Here is a 13,398-nt window from a genome sequence, read left to right on the forward strand (position 1 = left end):
GGGGCAGATGTTAGCTGCTGTATGAAGGCTGAGTTTAACTTTGAATGTGGCTGTAAGAGCCAAATGATGGAGCAGGAATCTGAAGATGAATTAAAAAGCTGAATTTTCACAACATAAAGCAGTCATGTCATGCTCTCTATTTCCACCTTGGGCCTTCTATTGGTCTTTTAAGTCCTTGAACCATCTTTTGCCCTCTTGCCTTCTTGCCAAAGTACACTTTAGTAATCAATAGACGCCCAATAATGTATCAAGTGATTTTGTGTACATCACACTCTCTTCATTAACATCATTAACATAAACAATATGGAAATAAAACTAATGAAAGCACTTGATATTGAAACATTAATATAGAGACCTGTTGCTGTCGTTATAAGGAATATAATATATTAATGTATCTGTATACATACAGATAGTAGGATATTTACTTACAGATTGGAAACAGATTTTTATGAAACATATATTTCACTTCCAAAAAAAGTAATAATGTCTGCATGTTGGGGATGTTATAACAACACTTTAGGATTGCTTTTGGCTTTATCTACAACTCTGATGATCTACAGCTGACTGCATCCTATATATTTGAAGGAGATGACAAAATAAGTTTAACTATCAATGGTAAATACAATACCTAATTTCTCTAGTTTGATTCTTGTACTGGAAACATGTGATTTGGCTGATGGTATAATACAACAAGATATCGACCCCACACGGAACCTGAACAGTTTTATTGTTTGAATGCTTTAATGTCTATACAATTAGAGAGAACTGTTCAAAATAACTACACACACAATCACAATACATTTTGAGTTCCATGAAGTGAAGATTGTGAATTTCATATCGACTGCGGAGGCATATTATATTTGTGAGGATGTTCACTAACAAAACTAAAGTATACAGACTCATTCACAAAGACATTTTGCACAACTTAAAGATACTTCCCCGAACAGGAGGGAAATTGTATGTCAGAAATGTAGTAATTATTCTGCAGCCACAATGCCACGTTTTTCGTCATTATTTGTTATACTGGTAATCTTATAAAGCAGTAAGAGCACAATGTAAAGTGATAAAGCTAGCACTCTTCATTCAATACATGCATTAGAAACCCAAGGCTGCGTTCTGTTTGTCATCATTTGTCAAGGAAAACAAACACACTGTCACTTGTTTACATGTAACATCATCATCATAAGTGTCACATTTTTTAACCAACCCTTTTATCTACTTCACAATAGTTGTTATGGTAATGAAAGAAAACACAATGCTAATGATAACATGGCTACTCATGCTACTCAGTATGCATGAGAGGAACCATAGCTGCGCTGGCCAGCATCAGTGGAGTTATTATCACCACCAGTGTACTTCCCCTGAGAGGCCAGACTGTTTGCCTGTGGACAGAGAAGATACATAATAATAAATAAGCAATACAAAAGCAAACATTGAGTAATTATGTGTAACGTATAAGATCAGGAACATGTGTTTTATCTGCAGCAAATAAGCTGGACTTACCTCGGCTTTCTTGATGAACTGCTCAGTGGCTCCTTTCTCGTTTTCTTTATGTCCCCTCCAGGCTCTCAGTGCAGACGCCTGCAGCGCTCGGCCGAAAGAGAACGATAGGATCCAGGGTTTGGCCAGAGGGCAGTTGTTAATGGCATTGAGATGGACAGTAGCCTCTTCTTCACTCTGACCACCGGAAAGAAAAGCCACACCTGCGGGGAACAAAGGCACATCATGTTACTCTCATTTGGTTTTTGCAAACTTCAAACATATAGGTGTAAAACCCTCTCTCTGGCTCACCTGTGACTGCTGGGGGGACAGTGCGGCGCAGGGCGGTGACAGTCGCCATTGCAACCTCCTCTGGGCCGTACTTGGTGGAGCAGCTGTGTCCAGAGGTGACCATGTTGGGTTTTAGGAGGGTGCCTTCCAGGTACACATGGTGGTCCGACATAGCCTTGTACACTGCAGTCAGGACCTACAATATACACATTGTTTCCCAAAGAGATAACACACAGGTACTCCCCCTCCTCACTGTGTCACTTCTTTCTCCAGTAATAACAACATCACCCATGCACATGCAGTATGTACGGAAAGAGGCACGCACCTTCTCAGTGATGTACTGGCTGCGTTTTAGGTCATGATCTCCATCAGGCAAAATCTCCGGCTCAATGATGGGCACAATGCCATGCTGCTCGAAAATGGACATCTTGTTAAAACAATACAGTTGCATCTCATATAGAGATTATTTATAATATTGGGTCCTTACCTGCTGGCAGATACTGGAGTAGCGTGCAAGAACATTTGCATTTTCTGTGATAGCCAGTGTTGATGGATTAGTTTCACTGACTTTAAGCACACAGCGCCACTTTGCAAAGACTGCTCCATCCTTTTTATATTGTGCACAGCGATCGGACAATCCATCTAGACCTGCGGCAGAGGTGTAGAAAATATAATTTTTTTGTTTTGTAATATACGGGTGATGTGAGTGAAATAAGCAGTGCACAAAGTAGTTTTTGTCTGACCCTGCGTGGTGGTTTCTCCAAAGGATCCTGCCAGGGGCACGACACCCTTGTCTACCTGCGAATACAAATGTGAGAAGTGATGTCAAAGTCTCATAAACAAAAACAACTAAATAAGGGTTGTTTGTGGATGGTAAACATTGACGTGCGAAACTTGGCTAAAACGTTTATGAGTCTCCCTGCCAAGCTATTATAACCGTAACAATTGAAGGTCAATGCCTAACTCGAAACATTTTGCAAGAGTTTTGCAAAAGTTTACCGTTTAGACACAACCCTTACTCAGCGTACAGAATGAATTGTCACAAACTTACATATTTATTACAGATGCAATCTTGATACCACAAGGGAGGGTAGGATTATTCAATATTTGATAGTAAACTGCCACACCTTGATGCCAACCAGGATGCCCCTGTCCCTGATCATCTTCACAAAGGGTATGCCTGTATCAGAGTTCTGGTACAGGGTCTCATGGAAGAAGATGATTCCTCCAATGCAGCCGCTGACTCGATCGTCTGCGCTGAAGAGAATCTGCCGGTACTGTCTGCGGTTCTCCTCCGTGTTCTCCACTCCCACCTGAGCCAGCCGCTTAGCCATGCTGCCTGAAACCAACATGATGTGCACATGGGATGTTAGTATCCATACTGTGAACTCTTGGTACTTGGTGGCCTTTATTTGTGACATAATTGTTTTGATATATTAATGGCACACATGTTTAATTACGTTTTAGGAAAAAGTAAAAGTGCTACAGACCTACAGACTCATCTGCAGCCAGAATTCCCTTCCCTGGAGAAACTATGCGTAGAGCGGTCTCATGTAGCTCCCTCTTCTGCGCCTCGGAGAGCGTTGGGGACTGATGTGTCATCCTGACTGATTGTCCTGCAGCCTTTGGTAGGAGTCGCCTTAAGATTGTTTTATCAGACATTCACAACCAAAATTAGACGGATATAACCCAGCATTGCTGTTTGTTAAATGTCTTTAGTTGCCCCTATTCTTCTGTCTCCCTCAACATATTGGCCCCTATTGGTATTTTCTCATGTTGGTTCCAAAGAGCGCTGAACAACCTACTGAAGCATCAGCTTCTATAGATGCTGTTCACAAAAGGTAAAGAAAACATTGTCTGGGTTAACTCGTGCATCATTGATTGATAACGTAAATAATTGAGTGATAACTTTAAACTATAGTTGTCCAACATACAAATTAAACCTCATCATTCTAGCACTTTGAGTTTTGTTTACGCAAATGAAAAGTGCGCTTATAAATAAAATATATTATTATTATTATTATTATTCATTCACTAAAAACCACAAAAAGTATTAGTTGATCCCTACAGTGTTACATTCCTGTGTTGTTGTAGCATACAGGCTAAATAAGTGGAAACTGGTGCAAGAAACAAAAGACAATCGTCAAACTTACTAACCACGTTGATAGCACTGTTGATAAAATATAAAACCGGCTTTAAATTCTCTCTCAAGTACAAATTACATTTTGGTTTACACCAACATTCTTAAAGCAGCAAGTTAACAGATCATACTTTATGCAGGTACATTCAGATGTACCCATTGAAGTCAGTGATATAATCCTACATTTAAATAAGAGATGAGCTGTTCATACCTGACAGAAATCAAATATGTCCTTTCCTCTGGTGTGATGAACACTGATCGGAGACTCTCAGTCAGCTTCATTTTGTATCCAGCTCAAGTATGTCAAACCTCATAAGCCCACACCCCTGGGCGGCGCTTACACCCATATCTGCCCTATATAAATTAGCAGATTTTTGATGAATCATTCCATTTGAATACAGACATATGCTGGTTTTATGCTGATGTTACTCTTGTGCTTCCAACTTGCAGTGCTGGTGTAAATTGGATGTATATAACAATTATGTTTATATTTAAGTTTTGCATACATGCTGATGTGTCTCAATTACGTATACGTCGTATTAGGAAATCCTCTACCCATAAAGCAACCTAATTTAAGGCATTTAACTATACCCCATGGTGTGCTATTTTTATTTTAATGAGTCAAATCGTGCCCAGAGGAATATTTTAAGTCTCAAGATAATTTGGTCTTCATCCCTGAATTCACGGGGGGGGGTTCAGTCTCAGAACAATTCCGGCACTCGGCTGTCTTTGTTGTTAAAGAAGTACATTTCCAGGTTACATTCAATGTAAATGAACGTGGTGAAACGTCCTAAATTAAAGACAGAAATAGGTCAGCTAAATCATTTCCTTTTTGAAGGTGGAATTTTTGTATGTTTTCCTCTCAAAAATACATACATACTACAACATACTTATAATGTTAAATACAACAATGTGACTACATTTCTGTGAGCTTAACAGTATCATCACCATGTTTCTAATTTTGAATTTGAGGTATGAGCTATATGTTCAGGAAACAGCATGTTTTTTGTTGTGTGTTCCTGGTATATGATGTTACTATCAGGTTATATTCAGTGGGATAGTCAGCAGTGTTTCAGGGGACTCCTCCCTTCACTACTGTGGGTCACTGTGCCTCTGAAACTAGATATGGGTCACTGGACTGCAGCAACACAGGGACCTGTCTAAGACAAGGGCCTGAGAGGTATTCAGTGTCAGGAGGCAGCGAAAGGAGAACCCGGAGCCCCCCTTTCAGGGAGATACAGTTTAAAAAGTTTAAAATAGATAGATGACTCCAATAAGAACAGCAATTATACGTGACTTCCTCCGCCGGGCCCTCATTTTTTCCCCTCCGTTACCTAATTAAAAATATTTAATGATGATACTTTATCTGGTCCTTCATTTTCTGTCCTATTAAGTTTGTCCTCGATAGGTTTTTCAGCACTCCTTTAAATAGGTCGACCCAAGGTGTCACTGATCCTGCAGACACATTTCAATAGAGCCTTGATTGAGATTATTTTTGTTGCTGGAGATAAAGGCTACATTTGCAGTATATTGTTTTATTAAAACATTAGTTTACATATTTTGTTGGAGCTCAGTTGCCAACACAATTCACATTCAGATTAGAATGAACTGAATATGCACAGACGCATCCCATTATTACTTGATTGTAAAATGAAACACATATACCCAGACTACTTTTGGTGATACGTAAGTATTCAAATAAATAATAAAGGTAATGTGATGCATAGAAATCAATAATGCACTAAGACATTTGCTGTACCAAGGAGCACAACATGTTAGCTTACAACACATTCATTTCAAAAGGTTAGGATACATCTTAAATAATGTAGATAACTTAGCTTTCAAACAGCTTCATTATATACTCGCAGAAATACAAATGTGGCAGTAAAATATAGTTTATTTCCAGTTAACTTCTTCACTAACATTGTCCAGTCGTCTGCTCTGTAGCCAGGTCCATGGTTGCCAACGTAGGAGACAGTTCAGTGGGAGTTGAAGGAGAATGAAAGATTTTATCGCAGTCAAAGTCATCAAATATGTCTAATGAAAGGCCTCTCAAGGCTTTAGCTGGCCAATCAGGATGAGTCCTCAGCTCCAGGATGACTTTAACAGGCGTCTTCTGAAGGATGAGTGAGTCAAATGAAGTGCCACGAAAGAAAGCCTGCATCTTTAAACACTCCAGGTTACGAAGCCGGTTCACTGGAGTCTTGCACAAAAGCTGCAAAAATAAATAAGAATATTTACTGAGACATATGGTTCTATTATTATTATTATTATTTCTTCCACATTAAAGAAATGGAAGTCACATTTACAAACCTCAGTGAGCAGGGAGATCAGAGCAGAGCTGAAGGTCTCAGGTAGGATGTAAGGACAATCCTTGACCTTTTTTAACATGATGATGTGGTCTGGCTCTGCAGGTACTGGAAACTGCAAAAGAAAAAAAAGGTCTCAGACAATTGACACAAAATCACATCGTTAGCCTAATAGCATAATTGCCCAAGTCATATTTGAATGTTTTTGGAAAACAAGAAAAAACACAATTTTTAGCAAGCACATTGGTATTTTTTTATTGATTTTGTAACAGTAAGTTCAACCAGATGTGTGAACAAATGTGCAACAAAAAAAAGACACATCAATTGCATAACAAATAAAAATGACTTAGGCAGAATGTGCCATGACTTAGGCAATTTTTCTTACACAACTTTTTTTACACATGAATACAAACATAACATAGAAAAGTAGTTTTACTTTCCTAAATATAACCAAGTTGTGTTACCTGTCTAACCTTAACCAAGTTGTTCTAAATGTCTGACCTTAACCAAGTTGTTTTACTTGTTTAACCTTAACCAAATCCTACTCAGGTGCTGTGTGAACTCGTTTTCTATTGACGAGGGAGGTTGTCGTAGTACTGGTGGGCCACTCTTGGTAGTACTGGTTTCATTGCCTGCAAGTCATTGTATTTCCTGAGAGTAATTGGCGATTGGGAAGGAAAGAGTGGGACCCAGTGGACCGGTTCTTCGGGGATGCTGAGTCGCTGAGTTAGGTCCTCCCAGTCAGACTCAAAATCGAACTTGTGCCGGATTCGACCATCTGCCAAGTACTGGAGAGCCCGAAGGTCATGGACTGTGGGGTCACCAACTTTTCTGCCTGGTCGAATTTTGGTGACATAGGCCCCAGATAACTTCATGAAGTCACTGTGGTATAGCTGGGTCACCTTGTATGGGGATGGGTGCAAACGTGCAGTCTCAAGGATGACAATGTAATCACGTGGAGTATGAATATCTTTGATGGTACGCCGTTCAATGAGGCTATGCATGGAGTCGCACTCCATTTGTGTGTGCCCTGCAACCAGAAACTTTTGTTCTATGGTGACACCATGCTTCATGGCCAGATCTAGGTACGCATTTGTGATGGTACAACATCGATTTTGATAGCCGCAGCCATCACTCCAGACTAGGACCTTTTCGATGTTTCGGTTGGCGTCTAGGACTGACTCAAAGTGCTTGCACTGCAGATGGGCAAAAACCTCGCTGCTGAGGGAGCCCTCATGCTCCTCCCAGGCGTAACAATACCCATCTTTGTTACCCAGGTTGAAGCAAGTAAAGTTGTGCATCTGTAATTTAGTTTTGTAATACATCTTGCTAGCTTTTGTCTTGGGACACAGAAGAACACTGGATTCCTGTTTATCCTTAGCTTTTTCAGCTTGAGCTTGAACCTTTAATTTCATGTGAGTAGTAAGGGTATCCTGATCTATATTTCCCACCTTGGCGCCGATACATACATCACACTGGTCTTTTTTTGGTACGAACACAGAGTATTTCTGCTCACTGAACACTTTTCTGAAATATGTCTCACTCACAACACGTGCTCCACTTTTACCAGCAGCTTTCTGGTATTCCTTGTGAAGGTCACTTAGAACTGTTCCCGGCTCCACACACTTCTTATCCTGATAGGAGGGAACCTGACGGCAGTAATGGGATGGAACAGTAGGTAGCCCAGAGAGCCATTCTTTCAGGAAGGTCTGGTCAGCATCTGATATGGGCATATGTGGACCAGTCTTATTGATCTTGGGTTTGGGCGGATCAGTTTTGGTTTTCATGTCCACAGTTAACCATGATCCGATGGTTCTGGGGGCAATGCCAAGGGTTGAACAGAAAATAATCTTACACACAGGTAGTTTACATCTATCTGCCAGTTGCAGGTGGTATGATAGGGACGTTTTTCTCCTTGATGCAACACTACCTTTCTTCTGCTTTATAGGCACATTTCCCACTAAAGTCTGGATATAGGCTACAGCTTGCGTGTCTCCCAGGAGGGCATGGACCAGAAATTGTTGAAGATATCCGTTCTCTCTTCTTCACTCAGCAGTTCACAACTTCGTTTCTCCGACCTTAAGCAGTGCTGTGATGTGCAGGGTGGGCCCATGGTCTTTGGCTGTCTCTCCTGTCCCGTTGCATTCTTGTTACTCTCCCCCTTAAGGCGCTTCTCTTTTATCACCTGTCGCTTCCACATATGTGACCTTGGACGCTTATGACGTTTAACAGCGGGAGCTTCAAGTGCAGCCTCTTCTTCACTATGTTGAGCCATGTCTGCATCACTATCATCATCTGGGCGGTCATCTTTCTTAGGTCTATAGTCCTCATCCAAGACAGAGTCATCGTGTTCACTTTCTGACCATGAATCAGGATCAGAATCAGCTCTGGAGGCTTCATCGGCTGTTTCTTCTTCAATCCGTTGCCCGGTGTCTATGTCATTTCCTTCTTTCTCACATCTACTGTCATCTAAATCCTTCTCTGAGTCCTTCTCTAAATTTGTATCAAGTTCATTTCCTGACCCTGAAGCAGAAGAAAATAAAGTTGCTGAGTGTTGCTACTTCATCATACCTTGTCGCAGAAATGTGATTAAAAGTTTAAACACACAGTTCCTAATCTCTTTGATTGACTGAAAGTACATTTAGTGTCTAGAAAGTTGAAGAAATATGAACTAGCTCACCAGATGAATCAAAAAGAAGAGCTAATGCTTCACTTGTGGTCAGCAGAGCCCTCTGTCTCATGCGGTCCGCCATCTTTGTATGTAGCGTCAAAAATGCCTAAGTCAAAGAGATGACTTAGGCAGATAGTGATTTTGGACTCTAAAATGCGTTCTGATAGGCTGAGGACATCGGCAATAAGGCAGGGTGATGCAGCAGTGGTAGGAGAGTAAAGTTAGGCAGATATCACAATTTGGCCAAAAAATTACTTAGGCAATTACGCTATTAGGCTAACGACATGTAAACTAATAAACATTGAGTTGTTGTGCTCTCACCTTTCCTGTCACCAGTGAGAACAGCATAACCCCAAAAGACCACCAGTCAGCAGCGTGATTGTACGGACCCCCACTTAATACTTCAGGAGCTGTTCAGACAAAAAAGGGAAACAATCATGGAAACAAACCTTACAATGACAAATGAGCATCACTTAGACAATAAATGGGAATATTACAAAGATGTGCAACATGAACCGAAGCGCAGGTGCATCACATTCATAACTGGGTCAACTGAATCCAAAGGGAGTAGATGCTGCTACAATGTTACTCTAATGCTGATACTACATACTGTAGCTTCGAAATATGACATTTACCTCTAGGTGAGAAAAGGAAATTAAAATCTCACCCATGTATTGGATCGTCCCACATATCGTGAATGCTCTTCCTCCTCTTTTTAGCCGCTGTGCAAGTCCAAAATCAGACAGACGCAGGTGACCTGGGTCATTGAAAACACACTGAAATACAAATGCACTGGTATTTATAGATCATGATTTAGAAAGAAGAGTCTTGAATTGTATGTGTATACGTATTTTATGGGCAAGCTTATGATGAGTATTTTTGTTACTAATGTCATTTGCATTGTTTTTTTGTTTAGTGGCATGTGTTAGTCTTACTTTTTGCTGTGACAGTGACAACATGTATTTTAAATGAATGACCACACTAAATGTCTTTACACGTCGTAGGTCAAAAATGTAGACAACGTGCATTACCTTGATCACTTAAAAGAATGTTCTCCATCTGAGTCAAAAACAGTAAATAATGAATGTTGTAAAAAGTCATGATTATGCATTATAAATGGGGAAATAACCTTACATATAAAACATCATACCTTTACGTCTCTATGTATGATCCCTAAGTCATGCAGAAATCCTAGAAATAACAGAGGGTGAGATACTTGACATAAAAACAAGATAACAAGGAAGTGAAAATAGTTTAAAATATACATTTTTACAAAGTCTTTTACAATGTCAAAGGTCAATATGATAACATCTTAATGATAAAAGTTTGATGATCACTAACCAAGCGCACTGCCCAGCTCTGCAGCAAACAGCCGGACCTCATCCTCCCTAAACTGGCCCTTCAGTAACCAGCAAGTGTATAAGTCTCCAGTGCTGCAATAATCGCACACTGCAGAGGATAAAACACACGCACGCACACACACACACACACACACACACACACACACACACACACACACACACACACACACACACACACACACACACACACACACACACACACACACACACACACACACACACACACACACACACACACACACACACACACACACACACACACACACACACACACACACACACACACACACACACACACACACACACACACACACTTCTTATGTCAGCGGCCAGTATCCTTATAACCCAAAAGGAAGAAAAATAAAAAGCCTTGCTCATCGCACATTCTCTCTGGGGGGAAAAGGAAGAAGATGAAGACTGAAACACACATGCTTCTGACTTGTTAGTCTCCTGATGGTTGGGTCACATATTTGAATACCACTTTGGATGTACAAATATATGATAATAATAATAATAATAATAATGGATTACATTTTTTAATTAGAGCGCTTTTAAAGGTGCTCAAAGCGCTTTACAATATTACACATATGTAAATGTAAATGATCATGGCTAAAAACTTGAAAGTCATGCAGGCATTGCAGCATCTGAGCTTTACCCAGCTTTCTCATTAGATGGCAGTACACCTCTTCAATATCCAGCACTGGGGTTTGAACTGATTTATTTTACTATGGGACAAAGAGGGGGATTGGGGAGGGGGACACAAATAGTAGGATAGTTAAAGGGAAGAGGGGTTGAACTGTGCCATCGCTTATTCTTAATAACTCACTAAGGAAGAGATGGCGCTGTGTCTGCCAGCAGTCCTGCAGATTGTGGATGAATGGGTGTTTGAGCTGCCGCTGCAATTCAACAGTCGACACACACACAGAGTGAAAGTGAATATAACAGTGAGATGGAAAGGGAACTTCTGTGCAATATGATAAACTGTAGAAGAGAGTGATGACAAACCAAAACAGAATCATTCAGAGATCATTTAAACATATTATTCTTTGTTGGTTATTAAAAATGCAAGTAAAACATTGCCTTTAGCAAAAGTTGTACTTTGAGTAACCTCATTACATTTTTCAATAGTTCGTAAGTAGGACCAAAACCAACAATTATTTTCATCATACTTTCTTCATGATTATTTCTTAGTCTGTGAAATTTTAAAAAGTTTGGAAAAAAAACAGCCTTCAGGACTTCTCAGTGTCCAAAGTAATTTCCCTAGATTGTTTGAACTGTTCGACCAACAATCCTAAAACAAACACAAAAAGTTATTGTTGAACTGATCTAAGATAATGGGTAATGAACATAGACTGTATATATAGGTAATGAATCATAATATCTGATAAGCTGAAACCAGCAAATATTTGGCTTGAAAAATTATAAATGGATTTCTAAATCATTTATTTCCATGAATGGACTAATTGTTGCAGCAGAATAAGAACAGTATAGTCACAGTACACGCTGTCCACAGCTGAGAGTGTACACTGTGATACCTGAATGATGACTTCTTCTTTTGACTGCTCAAGCACTCCATGCTTCAAGATGTCTGACTTTGGTAGAACCTATGCAACAATATAGAAAGGATTACACAAAAACTATTCAATGTTCCTAATGCTGTTTGTTTATAGTACTGATTATTATGGCTAACCTTAACAGCGTAGGTCTTCTCTTTAAAAAAGTCCTTTACTTTCAGGATGGGTCCATATGAGCCTTTGGCTATGAATCCCAGGATCTGTGAAAAAGACATACATCACATTTATCTCAATGTTTCCCATTCTTTGCTTTGTCAATTCTGTTGAGCATCCTTGTTGTGATACCTTGAAATGCTCTGGTCCAGGAAGTGTTCGCTGTGGGAACTCAGGTAGGAAGACAGAGATGAGAGCTGGAGGAGTGTCTGTGTGGTCTGGAGGCTGCAGAGGGTTGGGGTCAGGGGGTCTGCCATCAGGACCAACAGGCCGGGAAAACACAGCAGAGTGTCCGAGTCTTTGGGTGATGGAGACCCTCCTGTTTGAGAAGAACCCCAGACTGAGGCGACGCTGAGCAGGCGGTCCCTTTGTCTGGATAATGAAATGCAAGGCACTATGAAACATACAATGTATATATATTTATTTCATTTGCATTTCTAAGTTAGACCCCAAATTATGGGTTACTAAATATTTTTGACTAACATCTCTTTTCAAGGACATGAGCGAGGAGTAAAAGTACACTTTTTATATTTTTGTTGTTTAAAACCAGCACTGACTTGTTCGACATGAAGATACACAATTTGTTTATGTAGTTATAATATCCATTTCATTTAAAATATAATATAATAGCTGAAAGCATCTGCATAATTTGTATTAGTGTATACATTTAGCTGATTTCAATGCAGAACTGTGTTAGTGACTGAATATTAACACAACTGTTTCTTACGAATATATGGTATAATAGTTTTTTCAAAGATCTAATAACAAAACTAAGACTTAACAAGTTGCCTTCTGTCTGTATACTATACTGCATCTTTTTATAAAGATATGAATGAAATAAAAACAAATCTGGAGAAGCTTTATATGTTTAATGTGTGAAAGACAGAGCTTTAGACAGCTACAGTTTCCAGCAATGACACATGAAGCTATTCATTCAGGGCTGCAGAGAATCAGTGTGTTGCCCCTCGGGGTATCACTTACTGATAACAGCTCTATTTCTGACTCTTCAGCCTAGACATGCTGTATGCATCATATATGATCCACCAGTAGTTGCACATTAAATCAACAGTAATCCACACATGCGATCGCTGTATATCTTATTTGTTGTTGTTATAATAGGCTACTTATTAGCGACAGCCCAACAACCACTTCCATGATTCACATGTATCGGACAGATGACACTGAACCTACCTTACTGATGTCGTTGCCCATACAGGGATCTGTATCTCACGCACAAATCTGTAAAAACTCAACTCGTTCAGTCCTTTATTTGGCATCCTTTTCTGATCCACGTGTTGTTGTGTTGTGTTTGCGGCGGGTCTGGATTCCGCTCCAGTTGAAGCTGCCAGCTCGATCATCGCTCAGCCCTCTGCTCCCAAATATCCTGCGACGCACAGGCCTGCCCCCCCCCCCCCCCTTT

The 13,398-nt window shown here is 40.1% G+C and overlaps 2 protein-coding genes across 3 annotated transcripts; both read right to left on the reverse strand.

The window, feature by feature from the left end:
• Window positions 1–710: 710 nt before the first annotated feature.
• aldoca (aldolase C, fructose-bisphosphate, a) lies at window positions 711–4,200 on the reverse strand. The gene is made up of 9 exons (XM_034097493.1): window positions 4,122–4,200; window positions 3,261–3,409; window positions 2,898–3,109; window positions 2,514–2,568; window positions 2,258–2,418; window positions 2,096–2,179; window positions 1,792–1,966; window positions 1,504–1,703; window positions 711–1,382 (listed from the first exon to the last, which is right to left on the reverse strand). Exons 1-9 carry the CDS (start codon window positions 4,190–4,192, stop codon window positions 1,287–1,289), a joined length of 1,203 nt encoding a protein of 400 aa, XP_033953384.1. The 5' UTR covers window positions 4,193–4,200; the 3' UTR covers window positions 711–1,286.
• Window positions 4,201–5,514: 1,314 nt separating this feature from the next.
• On the reverse strand, window positions 5,515–13,334 carry LOC117457752 (ribosomal protein S6 kinase-related protein-like). 2 transcript variants are annotated; one of them, XM_034097975.1, is made up of 12 exons: window positions 13,170–13,334; window positions 12,111–12,350; window positions 11,942–12,025; window positions 11,787–11,855; window positions 11,078–11,147; window positions 10,232–10,339; window positions 10,041–10,081; window positions 9,922–9,949; window positions 9,558–9,647; window positions 9,212–9,300; window positions 6,224–6,334; window positions 5,515–6,125 (listed from the first exon to the last, which is right to left on the reverse strand). In XM_034097975.1, exons 1-12 carry the CDS (start codon window positions 13,188–13,190, stop codon window positions 5,829–5,831), a joined length of 1,248 nt encoding a protein of 415 aa, XP_033953866.1. In that variant the 5' UTR covers window positions 13,191–13,334; the 3' UTR covers window positions 5,515–5,828. The 2 variants fall into 2 exon arrangements, with proteins under 2 accessions (XP_033953866.1, XP_033953867.1); XM_034097976.1 differs by lacking the exon at window positions 9,922–9,949 and having other exon boundaries at window positions 9,558–9,666.
• Between the last annotated feature and the right edge of the window lie 64 nt (window positions 13,335–13,398).

The sequence above is a fragment of the Pseudochaenichthys georgianus genome, chromosome 13 (genome assembly GCF_902827115.2).
Source record: "Pseudochaenichthys georgianus chromosome 13, fPseGeo1.2, whole genome shotgun sequence".
In the NCBI taxonomy this organism is placed as follows: Eukaryota; Metazoa; Chordata; class Actinopteri; order Perciformes; family Channichthyidae; genus Pseudochaenichthys; species Pseudochaenichthys georgianus.